Below are 25,050 nucleotides of genomic sequence, written 5' to 3' on the forward strand. Positions count from 1 at the left end.
ATTAATCAGTAATACAATTTTCATTAATGGGGTTAAAATGAATTAAAAAGAGTCAATGTGTTACCTCACCCATGCCTTGAGTACTAGTGCAGGCTAGGATGGGAGTAGAGAGGATGCTTGGTTATGACCTTGCCTTGTTAGTATGTCTTGTAAGAAAGGATGCTAATGTCACATAGAGTCACTAGGTGGCCAAGGTCTTGAGAGACTGCCAAGGTAACCTTGGAGTTGACTCATGTGATGACACTTGCCCACATGCATATTAGGTCTCCTACATGTCTTTGTTGCCTCTGGGATTAGATGTTATTTGTATTAATGGTACCTTTGAGATAGATTGCTATTAGGATACCTTGACCTAGATTCTTGTTATGACTTTTAGATTGTTATCCATTTGGGACTTGAGATTATCTCCTTAGTACGATGGGAGTGGGTCATTTAGGTTCCACAAGGTTAGGTGGCAGTGTTTCTTATACCATTGAGATATGACAACTAGATGTACCTTGTGTAGTTGTTCAATTCTTCTTGTCTTGTGATTATGTTCTATGGCCATATTCTAGCATTTTGTACTTTAGTTATTTGAGATCCTATGAGATGTTTCATCTTATCATGATGTATATTATTTTAGCATTTTATACCATGTGACTTGTGTAGATGATGAGTATGGATTCTAGTTATGCCATGTGACATCTTATGTACTTGTATATTCTTTCATGTGACTTTGTACATGTAGTTATTCTTTGACATGGACTTTGTTTATTTATCAAATTTTATCTTAGTTAAACTTATGTGTGTGATTCAATGTCATAGAACCCTTGAGAGATGTAGCTTCTATTGCATTGCTTATGTATGTATGTGAGCTATTGATTCTGCTTTGTTATCTCTTCATTGTTTTAATCTTCCAAAATAAAATGTTTAGCATACTTAGTGACATTATAGGTTATTTTCTCTTGGGTTCCCTAGCGGGACATTACGAGAACATTTTTGTCTTCATGTTATTCTTACATAATGATGACAACAATTTAATGCAAACATTTGGTGATGCCTTGATTGATAGAGAAAAATGATAGTTTGAATTAACTCATGATTATTATATATCGTATAAATTATCTTCATGTACATTCATTTATTACTATATTATTGCTCATAGAAAAGAATTATGTGGTCCTTATATTTCACATTCCAATTGCCCTCAGTAGATCTTGTAATTTTTCTATGTATCATAATAATATATAGACAACTTTTTGATGTCCACAAGCATTACATTTTTTAATAGATCCTTTCATGTTTTCTCTCAATATATATTTAAAGATTTTGTAGCACTTTCTTCTACACCTTTACAAAACTATATGATTGAATTATGTATCGAGTTAAAGAACATGAGGGCCTTGGTATATGTAAACATAATATGTTTCTAGTTGATCATATATATATATATATATATATATATATATATATATATATATATATATATATATATATATATATATATATATATATATATATATATATATATATATATATATATATATATATATATATATATATATATATATATATATATATATATATATATCCTAGTATTATGCATAGTTATTTTACATATTTTTAATTAAATAAGTAGGGTAGGGGCCTTGATCCCAAGTACAAAATGGTAGATTAGAAAAATATAACTAGAAATAGAAAGATATTTTTAAACCAACCACACAAATAAACTCCAAGTTGATCAAAGGCTAAATTTCATCATAGGCATGTGTTTAAAGTATTTTCTTATTAATTAAATCATATTGATTTAATTATTAAGTCACTTATTATCTCTAGTTTACTTAAGCTAAACTTTGGGCATATAATAATTAATTCTTTTATTAATTATTATCATGCAACTTAGGTTAGTTACCTATTAGATTTTTGATCTCCTTTATAAGGACGATCTCTCTTTCTAATTAACACATTAATTTTCTTTTGATAATAAAAAATTATCATTTTTCTCATCAAGAATGTCTCATTTGTGGATCTGAGAATTCCAGCCTCCATAACTTTTGCTTCTCTCTTTCTGTGAGAGGTGTTTGCATTTAGGTGATTCTTGGGAGCTATAGGGTTGATCTTTCATCAACTTCAACATAGTATTAGAGTTCTAGATCTTCATGCCCTATTCTATTTATCAGAGGTTTGGCTTGGATTTTATTTTTGTCCTTTTTTTTAGAGGATTTTAGTTCTTCCGAACTTTTTTTTTTTTTTTAATCTGGGGGGTCATTGATTTTTGGGTCACTTTGAGCCCAAACGAATATCACCATTAAGCGCAGAGCACCCAAAAATCCCTATTTTCATATAAAATTTGTCCAATTTGGACACAGTTGGAATCTAAAGAAAAAATTACTCCCAAATTGGACATGTTTTTCAAGGTGATGATTTTTTTTTGGCACAAAAATTAGGATCTTTTGTTTAAAAAATCAAGGTTTTCAGCACAAAAATCAATATTTTTTTGGTACCAAAATTAAGATGTTTTAACAAGAAAATTGAGATTTTCTTGTATAGAAATCAATTTTTTTGGCACAAAAATAAAGATGGTTTGTAGTGCAAAATTGACACACTTCCTGAGGCAATTTTGGTATGGAACTTGCATAGTTCCTGAAATAGTTTTTGGTAATAAAATGACATGCTTCTTGAGGTGTTTTTAATACTATGGGCATGCTTCTCGGTGATTTTTGGCACATATCCCAAGCCGGTGATTTTTTATTTTGCCCCTCCATCTCTTTTTTGACCTACCTATATTTCTTTTGTTGTAACTTGCTCATTTTGACTTCATTTTTCACAAATAAGATATCATCAAAAAGATGACATTGAAGATCTAGAGCTCTCAACTTAATCAATTCTACCTTCACCACTTGATCTAGTAACCTCAAAGTCTTTAGTAGCTTCCTCATAACCATCTTTGGTACCCTTATGTTGAGGTACACCACCTTTAACACATAATATCAGCGATCATATCACTCTTCATCAACGCTATCTTAGATCTAAATTCTGCTTTAATCTTCTCTAAGATCCTTACTTCCACAACATCACAAATATTTTTAATCGCCATAGGGTCCAATTGCCTTGGAGGCATCTTCCAAGATCTTCACAAATCCAAAGCAATAAATCAACTAAATCCAACCTTCGCTTTGATACCACCTAACACAGTGCAAGGCAGGAGAGTCCCCAAAGGAGATGTCCTAGCCCCCAACAAACATCCAAAAAATAGAATATAAATAATAACATAGATTTAGATCCACACAATGCCAATTCTCGTAATAAGATTTTCATCCAACATGCCCAATTGTAAGGCCTTCTAGGTTATGACCAGATGCATCAACAATTACAATAAAAGTTCAGCAAGATCTCGCAAGATCTAAACCAATAACTAGCCCAAATCCATTACCTAGTAGAGAAATCCAAGAAGAATCTCAACTCGTGCTCACAAGCCACCAAGAAATTTTCTTGTTTCCCAAGCCACACTTAGCTACTAGCTCTACTCAAACTTTGCTATCTTAGCTACTCCTCTTCTTCCACTTGAATTCCCCCAAAATTATGCCTACAATACTACCCAATCCCTCCTTAAATACACCCACAACCACATGTTAGCCTATTGCTATTACATTTATTAAAAACACCCACATTAAATATATCCTTCAAGCCACAAGTCAGCTTGCAACATATATTAAATACATGACATAAAATTAAATACTTAAGACATAGCCCAAGTTTAGAATGCATAACTAACTTATAATACCACATAAGAATACACACACTTAGACATAGGTCCATGTGCCAACCAACTATAAAAATCCAAGAATGCACACACCAAATCCCTTACATCAAAACTCACAAATACAATCTCCAAAGGTGTACTAGTAAATAGGAACACATTACCACCAACCACTAAAATGGCTCTAACTCCAAGATGATGACTCCAAACATCACGTGCACTTAAGGAAAGGTTCCCCAATATGCCTCAAACACATCCCCAACCACATGAATCATAACTTCACAAACTCAAGCATGGAGCCCATGCATACATGATTATTGACTTCCCTAGGATGCTCTTGCATCACCAAGTTGGTACCAATAGGAAAAAATACCCTAGAACCAACTGGAAAGGTAAAACCCCTTCCCTTTTGGAGTCAAGGGATACTAAGAGAAAATGATTTATTAGTCTCCCTATTGTGTCTAGTTCTCCCCAAAAGGGAAAAAACATGTTTTTAGTATCAACTCTTATGACTATGTTGAGACTCCTGGTGCTCGTAGATCCAACAGGTTGGGTAAGGAAAGATGCAAACAAGCCATTAAAAAAGCCAATTCTACTAGATTTGAAGAGCAAGGATGTTTCTCCCCCATAGGTGGTTAGAGAGACCCCCCTCGTTCCCCTTGTTAACTAACCTAAAACTTTTATGCAAATGTATTAACATGGACATTGTAATTGATATGTTCCAAATGCAAATTTGGATATCATATAAATATAAGAGGAGACAAGAGACATGTCTCATGAAGAGAGATGTCTCTATGGTGTAATCATCACTTAATAATATTATATTTGCATAATTAATAATATGTATTAATATGTATAAATATATATATATATATATATATATATATATATATATATATATATAAAAGCATCTTGATGAACCAACATCTCTTCTAGTAGCATCTGAGCTAGTTCTAGATCCTGTTGAACCACACGTTGTTGAAGCACTGCTAGTAGGACCAGTAGCTAAGATAGAAGCATCATAGTTACAAGTTAGCACATCACCAAAGGAACTATATATATAGTTGTCGGTCCAGCATTAGTAGCCCCCCTTTAGAATAGTAGGGCAACAGATGACCCAAACCCACTAGGTGACCACCCAACAAAAGATATGGATCCATAGCTGGTTTCTTAAGTAGTAGCATCGTAGGTATATGAGCTAGATAGCTAAGTTGACTCAATAGTTGATGTGTGTGTGTGTGTGCGCACGCGCGCGTGCGTGGGCGTGCGTGCGCATATGTATGTATGTATATGTACATTATATACTATAATATATGTATTATATACAATAATATATGTATTATATACAATAATACATATTATTTAACATGGATAAGCATATATAGGAAATGATGATTTTCCAATAACAATAATGAATATTAGATCGAATCAGTTCGATTGAAGCTACAACTTTAACACTCCCTCTTAGCTAGGGAGGATTTGTAGAACACATTATGCTCTCAAGTATATGAAGAGATATCATCTTAGTATGATATTGAATTCGCTATGAAGCTAAACTTCTCACCTTTCATAAAACACAATTGAAACAATTTCCATAACTTTAATATAAGCTTAAACACCACCTTAAGTGTGGTCTATAATAGTAACTATGTCATGGTGTTCGACAAGATCCACCCCAAAGAACCATAACAAGTTGAATATCATGGTGTTTGGAAACATCTGACCCAAAGAACCATGATAAGTTTTTTTATGTTGGTGTCCGACAAAATATGGCTCAAAGAACCATGATGATTTGGTTATAACGGTGTCCAAAAAATTATGCCTAAAGAACCATGATAACAACTTGCTCCTAGACATCCAACACATTTAGGTGGTGTAAATTAATGTAGTGTATCTAAGAGATAGGTGAAAATATTAATAAGGTTGTCACCTTACAATAGTAACCATACACACATGAAAGATCATCACCTTTCATTACATATCATATGCAAAATAGTAACTACCATGAACCAAGTCAGAGGGTGGTACAAAGGCTTTCACCTTAATTCTCTCTCATTGAGAAGAATGCATTACAAGGAATTTCACTTCAAACTTCTCCTTATAGAGAATATACCATTTACAAAGGATTGCACCTCAAAATTCTCCCTTTGGACAATGATCCTAGGAAGTTAGTTCCTTTAGTTACTCCCTTAAAGCTCTCTTTGCCTAAGGATGTTTGTTGAACTCCCTCTGAATCTGATATTAATCTTTTGTCTTTCTGGTGACAAGTTGTTACTTCCTCATGATGTATATAGGGTTAGGCCCATTTTAAAATCATGCAGTCACACCATGTATTTTTAGACTCCCTTTGAATGTCAACCTTATAAACTCTTATATTGCCTTTGAAGAAGTGTTAGACTCCCTCTTAATCATCATCAAGAATATTCTCTTTAAGAGCCTTAATTTGTATTTTAGATCATAGCCTCTTTCAAGCTACTATCATAAGATTGAGTCCACACAATGTTTTGTTAGCATGTGTAAAGTACCAACCTTCTTTCCTGTAAGAACGTCCTCAGAAAAAAGGAAAGAAAGAAAAGATCAAGGCAAATAAGTCTCTTAGTATGTATAGAATACAAATAGGAGAGAGACTACAATAAGTAGATGAATGTAAAAGAGAAGAATACTTATCTACACATCCTTGATACAAGATACTTTAATGAAAGTCCATATGCATCAAATCAAATGATGATTTAGATTTGAAACTCTGATGATGCCCCTTCCCCGACATCTTCCCCTTTTAAAGATGGTTTAAGTGGGAATGAAACATTGATTATTATTATTCCTCATGCAATGTATAATTTCCACTCATTTAACTTTACGGAGTCAGAAAATTTCTACTAATTTGCCTTAGGAGTAATCTCGCATTCTATAAGTGATCTTAGTGTATATGTACCCTATTGACAAAATGTTGTTCAATTGAATCATATATTTCCTATCTTAGCTACCATTGTGATGACCCCTCTCCTTAGTAAGTTTTCTCTCAAAAGGTGGGCCATGGTGCTTAACACCTTTTGTATTAATTGAAATAAAGTTTTCAGTCTTGATTTGTTTAAGGTCATAGTTAATATGAATATCTTATTTTGATAGTAAATGTATATTCTTATTCACTGAATTAACATTCCCATTTCATACTTCCTTCCTTATTACTAAAATTATGCTATCAATTACTCCCTCTCAATCAATAAGACCAAGATCACTGAAGGTTAATTGAATAACATCCTCAGTCTTCTCCCTCTCTTTCAAGGTTGCCTCTAATAACATGTTAGTCTCCCTCTCAATCTCTCCTCCTGCAATAACATTCTCAGATGAAAAGATCAAGGAAAATAACTGTTATAGTACATATAGAAATATGAATAAAAGAGACACTACAAAAATAAATACAATAGTTTGCAAAGTATAATGATTTGAAAATACTTATCTCTCTCCTTATCTTGAGTTCAATGTGATTATCTTCCTTCTATAAAATTGACATGGATTCCCTTTTCTTCTTTTCTTATCATGCAATAAGTTAGACTCAAGGTAAAATATCACCCAATAATAAATTTGACTTGCATATTTTATCTTTGATAACTCTTAATTGTTTCTTAATTCATTTTACTTTATTTACTCTCTTCCTTTTCCTTGATAACTTCTCTATGTCGCATGGGAACTCAAACATGTAGTATAGTCAATCCCTTATAAATTTGTTTTGCACTTTGTCATCTTTCCAAGGGATATGTCATGTCACATATCATTTCCGTTTTATATTGTGGAGGATACAATATACTATCATATTATGTTCTTTTCTTACATTGTGAGTGCCATGCTCATTATTTTCTCCCATTTTGCATATCGTATTTAATAAATTACATTCCATCGTGGCATATGAATGAGTGTAGAGAGATTGTTGTTTATGTAGGAGTATGTCACCTTTATCCTATATAGTTAAAATATTAATGTCATCACCCTCTCTCTTATCAATATTGAATTGCCCTCTACTTTTCTCTATTGCATCTTAATATATATTCTTCCACGAGTCTCTTCATTCAAATCTATTATTTCATTTGATAGTAATCATGGTTATGTACTTGGTGCTTGATCCTTACATACTATTCCTTTGAACCCTTGTGTAGTGTAGAGGGTAAACATTTCTCCATTTCATTGGTGGTAGGTCCCTCTCACATGTGACTTGTATCATCGCTGAAGTTAGTAATGAGTCTCTTGTTCATAAATAGGCATTTTATTACCTTCAATGCATTCACTCCTTATACATGTTTGTGGTCCACTCTGAACAACACATGAGTTGACTGCAAATATTTCATTTAGGAAAGAAAGAAGGAAAATAGTTCAAATCATATGAAGAAAACCATCACCCATTCAATTTCTGATATTAAATCGCACATGGTTGTATCTAGTCATTTCGGCCAAGAGGCAATATATGAGTGTGGTAATTGTGTGGCACATTGGAGCTTCAAATATGAAGATGCTCCTCCTTAATTTCACAATGTGACATACACGAGCACAAGATATGATGTGGAAATAGGTTGTTTTTTTATAGTTCTTGAGTTCTTGAGCCCCATTTTGAAATTGGGGACAAGGAACATACAACCCAATTTATATTGAGATATTTGTGCACCCCAAAAAAAAATTCTCCTAATTGGTCAATAATACAATATACAAAAAACACTAATTCTTTCCTCTAGAACATCTCTAGATTGAAGAATTTGTACACCATATGTCAACTTTGTTATGCAAACATTGGGGAAGAATTTTGGGAGTTACAATAGCACAAAGGTATCAAAGTTTTCTATTTTATTTTCCTTTATACATCTTGGATCCCTCACTATAAAATTCCAATATGTGGTCTACATAGCGGCCACATGCTTGTCAATATGAAGAAAGTAGGGGGCGAGAAATAGAGATCTGTAATGTTGTGATCTACTTTCATCCCCTTTCATTACAATGTACTATCACTCTCATATGACTGCCAAAGAAAACCTTCTGGATTACAATGTATTGTGATTCATAGATGATAGTAGACAATTCCCCAATTCTATTAATAACATTCAAATTAATTTATCATATAATATTGTACATGGCTCTAATTTTGTAGACTCCACATTGGTTCTTAGTTGTCTAAAAATTATAATTTAAATATCACATTTGAGCCTTGGTAGTAATGCTCAAACATTTGTATCACACTAGTGATTGTGTCAACCACTGGCCCCCATATCCATAAGATAAATACATAACCCAACAACATACATAGATCATACAATGGCTATGCTTCTAGAAATGAAAATTATTTTCCTATCGATAGTTTAATTGAGTGTGGTTAATTAATTTAGCACAAGATAGTAGCAACTCTAACTCATTACATCTCTCCTTGATGGTCATTCATTCCACATTAATACTACAATGACTTTCCAAAATTTGGAGTCTTTGCATGTAGCAGTCAATCATAGACTGTAAATACTCCATCTGGTGACCGCATTCATCCTTGGCTGTGTCAATTAGCAAACTGCACCACTCTACATCCTATGACCATATTTACTCAAAACTCTAGTAACCTGCACAATGACCGCGGAAAGATAATCCAGGGGCTGTCTTAAATTTTGGGATTTATTTGGCCAAGTTTAATATGTGTGTTTGAATTGAATAATGAATTTTTCTTCGGTAATGAATCCCATCTTTTTTGTATGTTCCTTTCTCACATTGTATTACTCTATGGCTATTCTTTATTACATTTGCAGTTGGCTCTGATACCATGTTAAGTAACTTGTATCTTTTCTGCAAATGTACTAAATTGACCATTGTAATTGATATGTTCTAAATGTAGATTTGGACCTCATATAAATATGAGAGGAGAAGACATGTCTCATGAAGAGACATGTCTCTATGGTGTAATCATCACTTAATAATATTATATTAACATAAATAATAATATGTGTATATATAATATAATATAATATTTATATTATATACTATAATATATATGTGTGTGTGTATGTATTATATACAATAACATATATTATTTAACATGGATAAGTATATATAGAAAATGATGATTTACCAATAACAATATTGTATATCAGATTGAATCAATCTGAATGAAGCTACAACTTTGAGACCCTTTTCCCACCGCTTGCATTTATACCTACCCAAAACCCTTCCCTTACTCCTATGAGAAACTCCCCCTTGTAGGTCAATGACAAGGAGGAAAATGACTTGGATACCACTGAGATAAACTATGTTGGATTGGTGGGAAGTTTCAACAAGCATCTAATGGAGATGGATGATAGTATCCATGGGTTGAGAAAGGAGTTTGTTAGGATTAGGAATTTATTAAGATCACCAAAAGCTTTTCCATTAAGGTGATGCACACTTTCTTGGTGACTCTTTGCTTACTGCAGGAATGGGTTATTAGTGAAAAACTAAACAAGGATGATGGTTACAAGGATATCTTCTAGTTCCTCAAGAAATAATGGACTACTACCCTCCTCTCCAAGAGGATGCATGAAGGTGAAAACTTTTAGTTGCAATGTGCATGTGTATTTTTTGTTTAAAGACAGTTGCCTACCCTCAAGCTCTAAAAAATTGATTATTTTGATAATGGGTAATAACCCAATGTGGCACAGTAATGGTCTTGTGAGGACTGGTTTTTACTTGAACTATTATATTAATTTAGTTAGTTCTAAATTTTTTAAGTACTCTTACTCTAGTAATGTTTTTGATATAGGCAAGAATGTGGTTGATTTCCATCTGCTGACAATGTGCTAGTTGTTGTTAATGCATATTCTCAACACCCTCTTGCTACTTTGTCTTTTGAAAAAATCATGAAAAGGATAATAAATATGAGAATAACAATGTTTGAATCTACCAATATAGTCACCAACTCTTTTTTTAACACTTTATTTACAATGCATTAAATTAGTGAAAGAATTTTTGGGACCAATATTGTTTTTAAATTGTTGAATGAAAGAATTGGAAAGTTTTTACAAGGAGTCAATAAAATAAGTGAGTAAATAATACCACTGCAATGTTTTTTCTCTAAAAATTATAGTGAATAACTTTGTCATAAACCTGTAGTTGTAAGCAAAGTCACTACACAAGGTTTAGAATGTATTGACGTGAGTAACATGGTCATATTTATCATTATATGTCTCAAGGAAAAGAATTTCCATATTAGGAGGTAGAACAACTCAAATAATATCTAAAAGATTAGCAATGTCACTTGTGGGAACATTAAATTTATATTAAGTCAAGGAAGCCAACTATTATTACAAGGAAGAAATAGTTTGGGATGGACTATTAATATTTGAATCAATGGAAGATATGATAGGAAAAGAGACATTAGATGATGTAGGAAATTAATATGAAGCATAAGGAATGTTGGTTGAAGTGTTGATCATTGTAAAGTAACAAGAGGAGGATTAGAGTATGTAAAATGAAACATTGTGATAAGAAGACATAGATGATGGAAAATACACACTAGGAACACTTGTTAGAATAGTGGGATTACAAAAACCCATAGGGTTAGAAATTTGAATGGAAGTAGGAATGATAGGTAACACATGAGTAGGAATACTATAAATAGGAACGAAATTTTATAAAGAAGGCTCAACATTTGTAGGGGGAGAAATATGACCTAGATATTGAGAAACTTGAGAGAGAGGTTTGTAATCACACTAGGTAAGATGAGAGGTGCCACTCAATATGTTAATGACATCTTTAATGTTATGAATAAGATTTCTTATACTCACTAAAACAAAATTTGAATTAGGATTATGATTCTCCTCAGTAACCAATTTTCCATTTAAAAAAAATTTGTGGTAATTTTTTCGAGTTGTGAAGGAGGAACTCTTAAGTTTCATCCTCATCATAGGAAGAACGAGAAGAGTTATTTTAATGTGCTAAGATTGGGATCATGAGGAAGCATATTGGCATCATCAAGATTCTTGGGAAAGAAAGAGGACTCGGGATCAAAGAACTCGTGAGTCTACAACTTCTTCTAATCATAATATTATAGGTAGGACTCAAAGTGAAAAGGCTCATGCAAATACTAATAGATGAATGAGATCCCAATGCATGATAGAAGAAGAAATCAATGCAAAGAAAAGATCTAACAATGCTATGAAAAATGCATACAATATAAAGAGAGATCTAATTACCCAAAGATATACAATGATAGTACCAAGATCTAAATGTAATGAAAGTGATCTAGATATAAGTACAAATGTGTACAATAATATACAAATATTTATAGCCCAGGAAGATAATATAACACAAAATAAAATAAAATGGAATGTAAGTTATTGGGTTCACCAAAATGTAATGAGGTGAACCAATGAATGCAACTACTACATCAAAAGATATAAACATGAAAGAGGAAGGTTCACCAAAATGGAAAGGTAAAAATTGTTGCTATGTGGTGTGGTATCCACCATTACATTGGTGTAGGGAGGAAAACCAAGATCCCTCCACACCAAAGTGGAAATTGACTAGCACATATGAATGTACCAATATGTGAAACCCTTTTGGGATGAAGAAATTACTTGGGTTTTGTTACCTCCCATCCTTAAGAGATAAGGAATTAAATAATGTAAATGTGAATTGAGATTGCCTTTAAAGACATGTCTTGAAAATGTAAAGCAAGTATACAAATTAATGTAAATGAAATGATAAGAAAATCTATTCCATGGATCATATTTGAAATGTAACAACAAGGAAATGAAATGACTTACCTTGATCAAAAGAGGCAAACCAAAATCTAGAAGATCACCAAAGAGAAGCTAAAAATCTTAAGAGCCCCCAATTTAATAGGTGCTTCCTTTTTAAGATGATACACTTTGATTGAAAGGCCTTCGAGATTGATTGCCATTGCCATAACTAAATCCCATACGTTGCTAAACCCTTTGTCACTCTATCACTTTGCTATTTTTTTATCATTACTTGTGCAGTACCATTCTATAGTTATTAGAATGGAGGCCTATGTATGTTAATATCATTATTACAATGCCATTGAAGTGATAGTTAGCACGAATTAATGTCATAATTAATTATAAAAGCCTAAAGGTGTTGAAATTGCATAAAAAGATCAAGGCATAGATAAATAATTCCAACTTATAATGAGAATTCAAACATCATATTATGTTTGTTTAATATATATATCAAAATTTGAATTTTAGTCACCTATATCACAATATTCTTCATCTTTAATACTAAAATATACATTTATTTAAAATTTAAGTTCATTTTCAAACAAAATATCCTAAATCTTTCAATCATTGAAATTAATTTATCTTAAATTATTAAATTAAAAATAAAATATTTCCACAATGTAAAAATAATTTAAGATGTACAATTAAGATATACTTTTGGTTTATAGACCCCGACCTTGCTAGTGATGTTGAATGATTCAAAATGAGCTATTCGAAAATCAAATATTGCTGAAAGCAAGACTCCAACACAATAAGGGATTGTTACAATTCTACCTTGGAGAATATTTAATCAAAATTTGATAGAAAATTCTTCAAAAGGTCACCCAGTCCAGTATTTCTTGAACTCGGGTGTGCTTAACCACAAGTTGAACTCAAAATCTACATTGTCGAGTCTTGATAAGAATACCTTAATTTGACTTGTTGTGGAAAATCTCTCTACTTATCAATTGATGAGCTCAAAGGGCTTTGCAATTAATTGTTCATAAGATATACCACTTGTTGAAGATTTTGCAGATGGGTTAGCAAACGAAATGAACATAATCATGAACAAAACTCATGCTTGAGTGAGAGTGGTATTGAGATAGGTAACCTCCTAAAAGACCTAATACTTTAATTCTATACATTGCCTAAATGCAATGAATGCTAAATCTTACACTCAATCTCATATAAGAAAAGTTTGCATGCAAAAATAAAAATAGAATTAATAAATTTGACTAAATACTACACAATTAAATCCGAAAACTCTCCATTACAAAAAGACATAAACAAAAGGGAAAACTTGGGTTGTTTCCCGTCATTGCTCTTTTTACCAAAAGAGTTTAAAGGTCTCTTCCAAACAAAAAATGTCGCTTTTACGTACATATTCAAGGGTTTGTCATGGATTCCTTTCTACCAAACTTGAATGACTGTACTGGCGTCCAACATTTTTTCCAAACTTCACATAATATTTTACGCGGACCAGACACCAACTGCCACCTGGCAACAAACTGATCTCCTGTCATTTTCGCGCTAAACCCCTCTTTCCTGGGCAACTGCAATTTGGAGGAAGCTGCTTTTCGGGCTACCTGAAGGGTAGGTAGGAATTTCAGCACTAGCACGTTCAAATAGACTCCCTAATCAGCTGTATAAATCTCACTTCCAGGGAGAAAGAGGGGAAATGAAGATGACCCGCCCAAATACTCAGAGAGGAAGGGCCGGCAATGCCACGGCCCCGGCTGAAGGAGCTTACGCCTATGGATACCCTGCAGACTCTTCATACTATGTGGTTCTGCCCCCGGCTCCGTACGACCCTGCTGTAGGACGCCGTCGCCGCTTCCTTGGCTATGGCGCGCTCTTCATCTTCGCTGCCATTATCATCTGCGTGGGCATCTATTTCTTTTGGCCATCTCAGCCGCATATGGAAGTTGTCCGCTTAAATCTCCAGAATATCGCCTTCCAGACTGCTGATAAATCTGGCTCAATTATACCGCACCTGTACATGAACATAAGCATGGGCATGACCATCAAGGTGAAAAATAGGGACTACTTTGGCTTGGATTATGATTATCTGAGGGTTGGGATTGGGTACAGGGGAAGGGCAATTGGGGTGGTTAATTCGCAGAGCGGAAGTTTGTCTGCCCGGGGCACGTCATACGTGGATGCCACTCTGGATCTGGATGGAATTGAGGTGCTGAATGATGTGTTTTACTTGTTGAGGGATCTCGATAGAGGACGGCTGCCACTTGATACTACTACGGAATTCCACGGCCGTGTTCGAGCTTGGTTCGTTAATTTCACGTTAAAGGTAGGGATAAGTTTTTTGTTCCTTGCATTGAGTTTATATGTTTTCTTTGCTAGCAAAAGATTGTCTTTTGTAAATATTGCCAAGTAAATGTAGTAATTTTGCTCTGTCTGACAATTATATTGTATCTGCCTTGTTGCAGAGTTTAGATTTGAGCATAAAGTTCGTTTTCATTGTATTTGATAGAATTGATGAAAATTGAACAAGGTCCCCCTCGCCAAAAACATTTTACGATGTCTTGGAAATATGTTATTTTTTTGTGACCCGGCAAATCCTAATACCTTCGGTATGCTTGAGTGCTCTGCCACTTGACCTACCAGCCCTTTATGGTTTGGGATGTGACTCAGTATATCACAAACGCAACGAGAGTATGGCCCTGCTGGAGCTTAAAGATAAATTTCAAACTTCTTGCTTTGTCCTTAGAGCTCACTCCAGTGGTGGATGCATTGTAACACATTCCGAAAGAGTGAATGCACTATCTCTATTGCATCTCCTCCTCTTATTAGTGAGGGTGCCTCTGATGCAACTAATATTTTCTAAGGACGCTTCTGAGAAATTTGTTGGTTCAATTGAAGAGAGTGAATGACTCTAGTAATGATCAAGTATAGTTTTAGTTGCTGTATGGTGGTTGATGGGAAATTTGAAGTTAAGGTATCATTTATTGTCCAAGGGGATTCTCTATGATAATTACTATTCTCCTACAATTGGAGACATTTATGACATTTGTTAATACGTTCAACCAAGTGAGGAGGCTAAGATATGTGAGAGTTATCTGAAATCCTAAAACTCCACGATGAGAGGATTAGAATCTTAGATCCATTATTTAGTGCAGGCAGGACTATTGAACACACCATTGCTCACAAAAGCTTATTAAAAGATTATGAGGGTTATTAAGAGTCTTTACATGTAAAAGCTTGGCTAATTTTCAAATTGCTCCAAGTTAAGGATTAGATCAAGCAAGTAGAAACTGAAGTCTTTATATGTTGTATAGTGAATAAGGACTGTTGTTTTGGGGTACGCCCCCATATAGCGAAGACTCAAGAGTTCCAAGATCTAACTGGAAACATAAAATATAACATATCAAGGGTTTGAATGTTTTGGGTTGAACCTTGCAACAATATATCCATTAATTTATTTCAATTGCAATGCTATATTTGTACTGTAAAAAATGCAACACAGCAACATAACATTACCCATTTTCAATCACAAGATTTAATATTTACATTTTTCCAATTTCAAGTTTGATAGATAGGGGTAGAGAATGTAATATTCAATATGAACAATAACAAGTGTTTACAAAGTAAGTAGACAATCCAGAGTTTTCCAATGTTGTATAGTGATTAAAGACTTTTGCACTGGATTGCACCACCATAGAGCAATTATATTTAATCTGTATCATAAAGGATAAATATAAGGATATATTTGGGGTTTGAATGCATGTTGTTCAAATCTTGCAAAAATATATACACCAATCTATATCAGTTTGAGTTCAGGAATAAGATATAAATTAAAGCATGCAATAGAGTAAGATGACATTAGCCCTAATTCAATCACTACATTGTTTATTTAATGTTGATAAATTCAAATGATGATCATGTTGTTAGTGAATCCACTATTCAACATGAACAATAACCAGCATATACAATTAAAAAGTGTTATTTAATTTTTATCCCAAACATGATAATGGGTTATAACCATTAATGATGCCAAAACAATTAATATGGATGGCTCCTTATGTCAACTTCAGTTAGGGACATATAAAGAGTGATTTCTTTCTAAGAATTGCAGGGCTATGTGATAGTATGATGAGAGAAAGGAACTGCCAATTTAAACTAAATGGAAACCAATTTGTTGTCCGAAGTCTACTAGTGAACCAGAAAGAATATTTTTGGAAATTCAATATAGTATTGTAGGGAAGAGACATGCAAGGGCAAACTGAAGTCCTTGTGGATGACTGCTGTAATGATTTTGGTAACTATAGATGACAGTAGATGAAAAACAAGAGATGATAAAGTCTAGTGATCTGAACAATAGGAGTCAAACTGTTAAAATTTAAGGAAACATCTCTTCAACCAGTCCCTAAGACCCAAAGATGATCGCCAGAGACATTCTTGCAGATTTTTAAAGTTGGTGTAATGTGGGTGTCCTTATAATCCCAGTCAACAATTGGAAAGCAAGATTCAGGGATCGTGGTGGTGGTATCTCCACTGAAAGTGGAATCCTAGTGGGTGACCTATAAATTAGCTGTAGTCATCACATTTTCCCTTGAGGCATGACTAGTTATTTTCCATAAGAAATGAGGCTGCAAGGTAACTAAAGAGTGCACAGGGGATGGTTTAGAGTCCGCATCTGTGGTTTTCTGATGATAGAGAGATGATTGTTATGCTGTTCATTATGATAAGTGTGCAAACTCAATTCTCCTGCTCTAGCTCCAGTCCTGAATAGCACATAAAACAAGGACAAACAAGAAACTATGACTGTTCGAGGATTTTAGTAACAAAAGCATCAACTTGGTGTATTGAAATAGGGAATACTGAAAATACGATAAGGTGGGTAAGAAAACTGCGCACTTGGTTGTTAATGAAGGAAATTGCAATTCACTAGGCACTCTGGATCTCCTTCATTTGGGAGATGATTGACAAAGAGTCAAATATGACTGTATGTATGAAACTTGGAGCTCAAGGGTAACAATTATAACAATCCCATAATTGCTTAGTATTTATTGACTTATCTTATCACATCAGTATAGGTAACAGTTGAGAACTAGTACATGGAGGTTGGGAGGAAAATCCAACTTAACAGGGTGGAACTGTCTTGACAATGGGATGAGTAGTCACAACAGCAACTAGATGCCAATCCCTTAATAGTAGAATGGAAAAATTTGAAGTACAAAACCACAGGTAATGCATATTGTTCTCATAGCACAACACATGACACCCATGTATGACTTTTAGCATCCTGTCACAGTTCATTATAAATGCAGCACAACATGTTGTTGATGTTATATCTCAACCCAATATAAAGTAACACAATAATAAGAGGACTAGCTTAACGCAGTTAATAGGAACATTATAGTTCTAAAATTGAAATACATTTGAAAAAACAGTCCGATAATTAATGCAAATAAAGAAAACCTATCTTAACCAATGTAAGGCTATTAAACTTGTGATAACACAGGGCAAATGCTATCACAGCCTCAAGGGATTTCTTCGTGGTCTTCTAAAACACAATATCATAACTCAACTTCCAAATAAATCTTTGAACAATTGGCTTAACCCAATAAAATGTAACACCATATTAAGGAGATAGACTATTTTACTGAACAGAAACATTGTTGTTCCAAATCCAATTGAAAACACAGTCCAATATTAAATGCCATCAAAATAAGGTTATCTTACTCAATGTAGGGTTATAAAAGTGTTGTTAACACATTCCAAATGCTATCACAGCCTTAATTGATTTCTTTATGGTTTTACTTTTCTAAACCCCAACGTCATTTCTCACAATATTCAAATGAGGCTTTAAACAACTTGTTTTAAATTTTGTTACAGTTCATTTATAGACTCAGTTATGTCATATTCATTGCGCTACTTAACAAAAGGCTAGGCAAAGAGGTTTAAATGGTCAAACAACCATGTTTTGGTCATGAACTCATCTTCTCGGTACAGCCCAAAAAGGGACTAAATCCAGGCAGTTTTTTAGTGTGGACCACACAATACCATTGAGGGGTTAGATTGTTGAGATCAACGTACATTCACATCAGGAGTATCCAACTAATTGCTTACATCCTGTAAGACAGTTAAATTGTTAATAGAGATCTTAACATCATGGTTCACAATTGTAAGAATAGCTCTAGAATGGGCTTTACAAATATTAAAATGACATTATCAGATTGTCTTTTAAGATGTTTTTCCTCTTATTATCATTGATCTTATTCTCCATCACATTAATGGTCCAAAATAATGTTGACACTGTCAAAATGCACACCATCCAACAAGAAGCCTCACAGCAATAGCTCATGTGCAAAATATAGTCCACTAAGAATTTTCTACATTAACACAATTGGCCTTGCGGGCCCTTTCAAATCATATAGCTTTTAAAAAGGAGATGTTTGAAGTTTGTAAAACCTAAGTAAAATCCAAAACATTTGCTAGTTATGCATCCATTTAGTACTTATCAAGTACATGGAAAGCTACTAAAAGCTTGAACCCATATACTTAAGAGCACTTTAGAGTTTGAACAATAATAGAAGGAAGTATAACCCAATATTCCTAATAAACTAATCCCTTGATTGGGAAAGTCTTGGGAATACAGGGATGGGAACAAAATACTCCCTCCTTGTCCCAAATATTTTTAAAAACTTGGTGATGACTCCCAAATTTGGAAGGCATTTTTGGAGACATACCCCTTTTCAAGCTGTTGGGAGAGTAGTGATCCTGAAATTCTCTTTGAAGTTTGGAGTGAGTAATGGAAAAGATGAAATCTCTAACTGCACTTCTATCTAATAAATGGAAACGATGATACTGATAAATCAACACCAACTCAAAGGCTGATTGAAAGCAAATCAATTTGGCTCTATGTAATGTCCCCTTTCTAGCATTCATAGCATGATGTTGTCGTTAGCCTATTTCCCCACAGTCTCGTAGGCTAACTAGGACATTAAAGGGGCTTAGAGGCCATTTGGCCTAGACAGTTTCAGTTGCAGGTCTTTCTGAGGGGTTCTGAGGCAACTTTGGGCATACTTACTATTTATAGTAAGTCATCTTGGACATGGCCGGACATTCAGTCACAGTGGTATGTCGATGGTAATTGTTTAAAATCGACAGGAAGACTTATTTATCATTGATAAGATTTGTTATGCATTGATAAAGCCATTTTATAAAGTTAAATTTAAATATTTAACTTTATTAATTCATAGACTATAGTTTGTGGGAAATATTTAAATTAAAAGAGTTCCCTTTATTTTTATAACACATTGGAGACATAAGGTACATAAAGGGAGTTATGTTTTATCCCACATTGAGAAAACGAAGGATTGAGCTCTTGTGAGAACACTATAAAAGAAATGAAAGAGCTTTTTTTTTTTGTACGCTTGGATGAAGATTAATGCTATGTTGCTGGATATCTGATTATCGGGCTTGGAGGACGGAATCCCTCTTTGCTAGCATTCTCTTCGCTGTTGGAAGACACAGTCAGGAGGATCAAGGGTGTTTTCACTTCAGGAAACACACTGGGTTTCATTTGGGGCGTTTGCATAAAGAAATTTACAAGGGTTTGAGGTGCAGATCTGAAGTTAGTTATTGCTATAGTGCCGCATGAACAGTATTTTGCTACAGTCGGCATGAACAGTATTTTGCTACAGTACGGCGTGAACAGTGTTGGTATCAAGTTTACTTGTTTTTCCGGCTGATTAGGAGTTTGGAGGGCTGGCCGACTACATCTGCAAAATACTACGGCAACTAATTCCAGGTTTCTTCTGTCAAATTTTGATATTTTGCATAATAATTGTTGATACAAGTCTGAATAGTTGTTGCAGCCTTTAAGGCAGCTGTAAGTGCACATCTACATTTAAAAATCACCCTTTATTAGCAGATTGAAAGAGTTTCCAGATTTTTCATATACTCTTGAATGTGTGCCAAGTGTTTGTGAAAATGTTATGATGTGTATTATGCATTTTAATGTCACTTCATAGTTATTCATAAATCTACTCATTGGAAAGCAATTTATTGAGGAAATCAGCTTTATGAGTTTGCATACAAAGTGTTTGACAATATTCCTTAAGTTAAATTTCTGCAAGTCAAAGTTCAAATCAGGGGAGAATATTACAGTGGTATCAGAGCTATAAGTCCTGCCAGCCTGTGGAGGTCTTATAGGAAATTTGGAACTGGCGGATAGAGGGGAAAGTGTTTGATGAAATGTCAAAACACTAAAATTTCCGCATTTATGTTTGAGCATGTGACAGGGGCTTTATAATTTCCGCAATACCAGAGCAAGACAAAGTAGGAGTTCAGACCTGCAAAGCAGAGCATTTATGTTTGAGCATGCGACAGGGGCCTTATAATTTTCGCAATACCAGAGCAAGACAAAGTAGGAGTTCAGACCTGCAAAGCAAACAGTCTAGTTCATCTGTACAGGGGGGTATAGAATCCAGTCATACAGACACAACAGAGGTATTCTTTGATCAAGCCAGCAATATGGGTGACCGAGATGACAGGAATACAAGATAAGGTGGAGGCGGGAATGCCGGTCCAGAGCTTGGAGAGGAAAGATTCTTATAGTTATTAGAGACCTTGGTACAGGGTCAGCGAGTAGCAGAACAAAGGGCACAGGAACAGAATCAGAGATTGGATCTTATGATGCAGATGATGGCTCGTCAAATGGGGTTGAATGCTAACATGGGTGGAGGAAATAATCAGAATGGTAACAATCAGAATGGAAATGATCAGGATGGGACACATAATGGAGATGAACAATTTGGGAACAATTTCGGTCATGCACCCCAGTGAGCTAGGACAGTGAGTTCAAGGTCCATGATTCCTACATTTCCTCCTAGAGCTCCAGAGCAGCTCGTACTAGAGCCCCAGGTTACTGATATACAGGACCAGTTGAGGAGAGATTGGGAAGCCGGAGGGCCAGATTTTACTGTTGCAATTACCTTTAGGGAGTATATGGATGTGCGGATGAAACATATGCCACGTGGACATGACAGGAACCAGAGCTATGAGCTATGGAAGAAAGTAGGAAAACTTGAGTTACCATATTATGATGGCTCAGGAAAGTCTACAGCAAGAGCTTGGGTTCAAAAGCTTGACACATACTTTCAATTGAACCCTATGCCCGAGGAAGAAGCTATTAAGTATGCAGCAATTCATCTGGATGGGTTAGCACACGAGTGGTGGCATCATGGTATGGTCACTATGGGACATGCACACATTACCTCATATGTGGAGTTTACAGAGAGGCTGATTGAACGTTTTGATAGGAAGGATCCAGAACTCCATTTCAAGGAGTTAGCTTAGCTTAAACAGTGGGGATCATTGGAAACATACATTTCAGAGTTTCAGAAACTTGCAGTGTTAGTAACAGATGTATCTGAATGGGGATACTAGTTCTATTTATGGATGGGTTAGCTGATCCGTTGAGAGGGTGGATTAAAGCTCTCAACCCTCCCACTTTGCAGGAAGCCATTAAGAAAGCTCGTGACATGGATTCCTCTTCATCTTCAAAAAATAAATTCCAGGTAAAGAGTTTCCCTTCAAGGAAAGATAAGGACAGGAAATCTTTTCATAAAGAGGTTCAGCCAACTAAGGAGGAAAGTAAGAGGTTGGACAATGAGACACTTAATGATCTCAGGAAGAAGAAGCTTTGTTTTCATTGCAAGGAGCCTTGGGATTTGTCACATAAGTGTCCATTGAAAGCAAAAGCTAAGCAGATGGAGTACTTTTCAGCCGAAGAGTCAGTAGATGGAGATTCAGAGCAGTCGTCCGAATCAGATGGAGATGATGATAGTTCTTCACAGGAGGAAGCACGCGGTGATAGCACGATAGCTCAGTTGTCAAGTATACAGGAGGCCGTCACTTTCAGAGTTAGGGGAACCTTGGATGGACAGAGAGTTGTGGCACTCATTGATATAGGGGCGACACATAACTTCATTGATGAGAAGTTTGTGACACGCAGAGGGCTACATACAGAGGAGCATAGGGGATTTAAGGTGATGGTTGCCGATGGCTTCAAAATTGAATGTACCAAGAAAATCTCCAACTTGCAGCTTCGTTTGGGAGATTATGACATGACAGGAGATTTCTTTGTGGTCAACATTAGTGATTAGGATATGGTGCTTGGGATGAACTGGATGAAGTCTCTGGTAGAGTTTACATTTAACCTTGAGAAAATGGAAATGAGGTTTGAGGCAAATGGTAAGAAGATAGTGCTCAAAGGTTTTTCAGATGGGAGACTTCGAGTGCTGTCACTCAAGCGGATGTAGAGTTTCTTTAGACATGATCAGGTGCAGTGGGCAGTAGAGTTTAGAGTAATGCCTGAGATGACAGAGCAGCATAAACTAGAGTATCCACCTGATGTACAAAAAATAATAACCAAACATACTAAGGTGTTTGGTGAGATACCTCTAGGGAGACCCCCGGATAGGGGAATCGATCATGTTATTGAATTAGAGGAAGGGGCTAAGCCAGTTATCATCACACCTTACCGCCATCCGAAGAGATATAAGGATGAAATAGAAAAGGCAATTAAGGAGTTGATTGACATGGGGCACATACGGCCAAGCAAAAGTCCTTTCGCTTCGTCAGTAGTATTGGTGAAGAAGAAGGATGGTACAATGAGGATGTGCATTGATTATAGGGAGCTAAACAAGAAGACAATCAAGAACCGATACCCTATCCCGCGCATCGATGAGCTTATTGATGAATTGCATGGTGCATGCTACTTCTCCAAGATTGATTTGAGATCCGGCTACCATCAGATACGGGTTAGAGAGGTGGATGTGGAGAAGACAGCTTTTAGATGCCACTATCGACATTTTGAGTTCTTAGTCATGCCCTTTGGGTTGACAAATGCCCTTGCCACTTTCCAGTCCTGTATGAATAGAGTGTTCAGAAATCAGTTGAGGAAGTTTGTGTTGATATTTTTTGATGATATACTGATATACAGCCGTACTTGGGAGGAACATTTGAAGCATATTGATACAGTGCTCAGTATTCTAGAGAGGGAGTCATTATATGCCAAGATGAGTAAATGTGAGTTTGGGATGACAGAGTTGCTCTATCTAGGGCATATTATTAGTGCAGGAAGTGTTCGGGTTGACCTAGACAAGATCAGGGCCATTCTGGATTGGCCACCACCGAGGAACACTTCACAACTCAAGGGATTTCTTGGGCTTTGTGGGTTCTACCGCAGATTTGTGAAGGGATTTTCACAGATAGCAGCACCACTTACAGATTTGACACGGAAAGATAGTTTCAAGTGGTTAGAGAGGGCTCAGGATTGTTTTGACAGGTTTAAGGAGCTGATGAGTACATGTCCTGTTTTAGCCATTCCAGATTTCACCAGGCCTTTTGAGTTGTAGTGTGATGCCTCGGGAGAGAGCATAGGAGCTATTCTCATGCAAGACAAACATCCCATCGCATATGAGAGTAGAAAATTATGAGGTGTGGAGAGAACCTACAACATCTACGACAAAGAGATGCTAGCAATCATGCACGCGCTAGCTAAGTTCAGGCAGTACTTAGTGGGAAGTCGATTCACAGTAAAAACAGATCATAATAGCTTGAAACATTTCCTTGGACAGAAGGACCTTAATGACAGGCAACAGAAATGGGTGAGTAAATTACAGGCCTATGATTTCGACATTGACATAGCCTATGTCAAAGGGAAGAAAAATATTGTTGCAGATGCTTTATCTAGAAGGCCTCATTTGCTTGCTGTTGGGATAGTCATGGATGATTGGAGAGAGATGATCTTGGCAGAATATGCTAAGGATAGTTGGGCATCTAGCATTATTGAGGGAGCTATTCAAGATAGTCGATACACTGTCGTAAATGATTTGATCATTTACAAGGAAAGGATTTATTTAGTACCCGGGTCTGCTATGAAGCAGAAGATTTTGAGGGCATTTCATGATTCACCAATGGCAGGACATCCCGGATTCTTTAAGACATATCGGCAAGTGAGAGAGCGCTTCACTTGGAAAGGACTCAAATCAGAGGTGCTTCAGTTTGTTAGGGAATGCCCTGTGTGTCAGCAGAACAAACAGGAACATTCTTTTCTGGGTGGTTTACTACAGCCCCTACCCATACCAGAGAAGAAGTGGGATAGCATTTCCATGGATTTTATCACAGCCCTCCCCAAGGCACAGGGTCGGGATTGTATCTTTGTTGTGATAGACAGATTGATGAAATTTGCACATTTCTTTGCAATTTCGTCTACATATTCAGTAGCACAAACAGCAGAACTATTTTTTCGAGAGGTATTCAGACTACATGGGATACCACGGAGCATAGTCAGTGACAGAGATAGCAGATTTATGAGCCACTTTTGGCAGGAGTTGTTCAGGTTATGTGGAACAGAGCTCACTCCAAGTACTAGCTACCACCCCCAAACTGATGGGCAGACAGAGATAGTGAACAAATGGGTTGAGGGCTACCTTCGAAACTACATTGCAAGAGAGCAGAAGGCTTGGGTGAAGTGGCTACATCTAGGGGAGTACTGCTATAATACCTCTTTCCATATGTCTATTCAAATGTCTCCTTTTATGGCACTGTACGGGTATGATGCTC

The 25,050-nt window shown here is 35.5% G+C and overlaps 1 protein-coding gene across 2 annotated transcripts in view; it reads left to right on the forward strand.

The window, feature by feature from the left end:
• The first annotated feature begins 14,111 nt into the window (after nucleotides 1-14,111).
• LOC149556680 (uncharacterized) overlaps nucleotides 14,112-25,050 on the forward strand; it is a 41,574-nt gene continuing 30,635 nt past the window's right edge. Inside the window, exons 1-2 of one of the 2 annotated variants that reach the window (XM_089831112.1) lie at nucleotides 14,112-14,761; nucleotides 14,901-15,898. In XM_089831112.1, the coding sequence (XP_089687238.1) occupies nucleotides 14,135-14,761; nucleotides 14,901-14,960 (687 nt within the window). In that variant the 5' untranslated portion in view covers nucleotides 14,112-14,134 and the 3' untranslated portion in view covers nucleotides 14,961-15,898. Of the gene's footprint in view, nucleotides 14,762-14,900; nucleotides 15,899-25,050 lie in introns of those variants that run through there. The other variant, XM_089831111.1, reaches the window with a different exon arrangement.

Source organism: Cupressus sempervirens, chromosome 5, assembly GCF_028749045.1.
Source record: "Cupressus sempervirens isolate cs-2001-9-10 chromosome 5, ASM2874904v1, whole genome shotgun sequence".
NCBI lineage: Eukaryota > Viridiplantae > Streptophyta > Pinopsida > Cupressales > Cupressaceae > Cupressus > Cupressus sempervirens.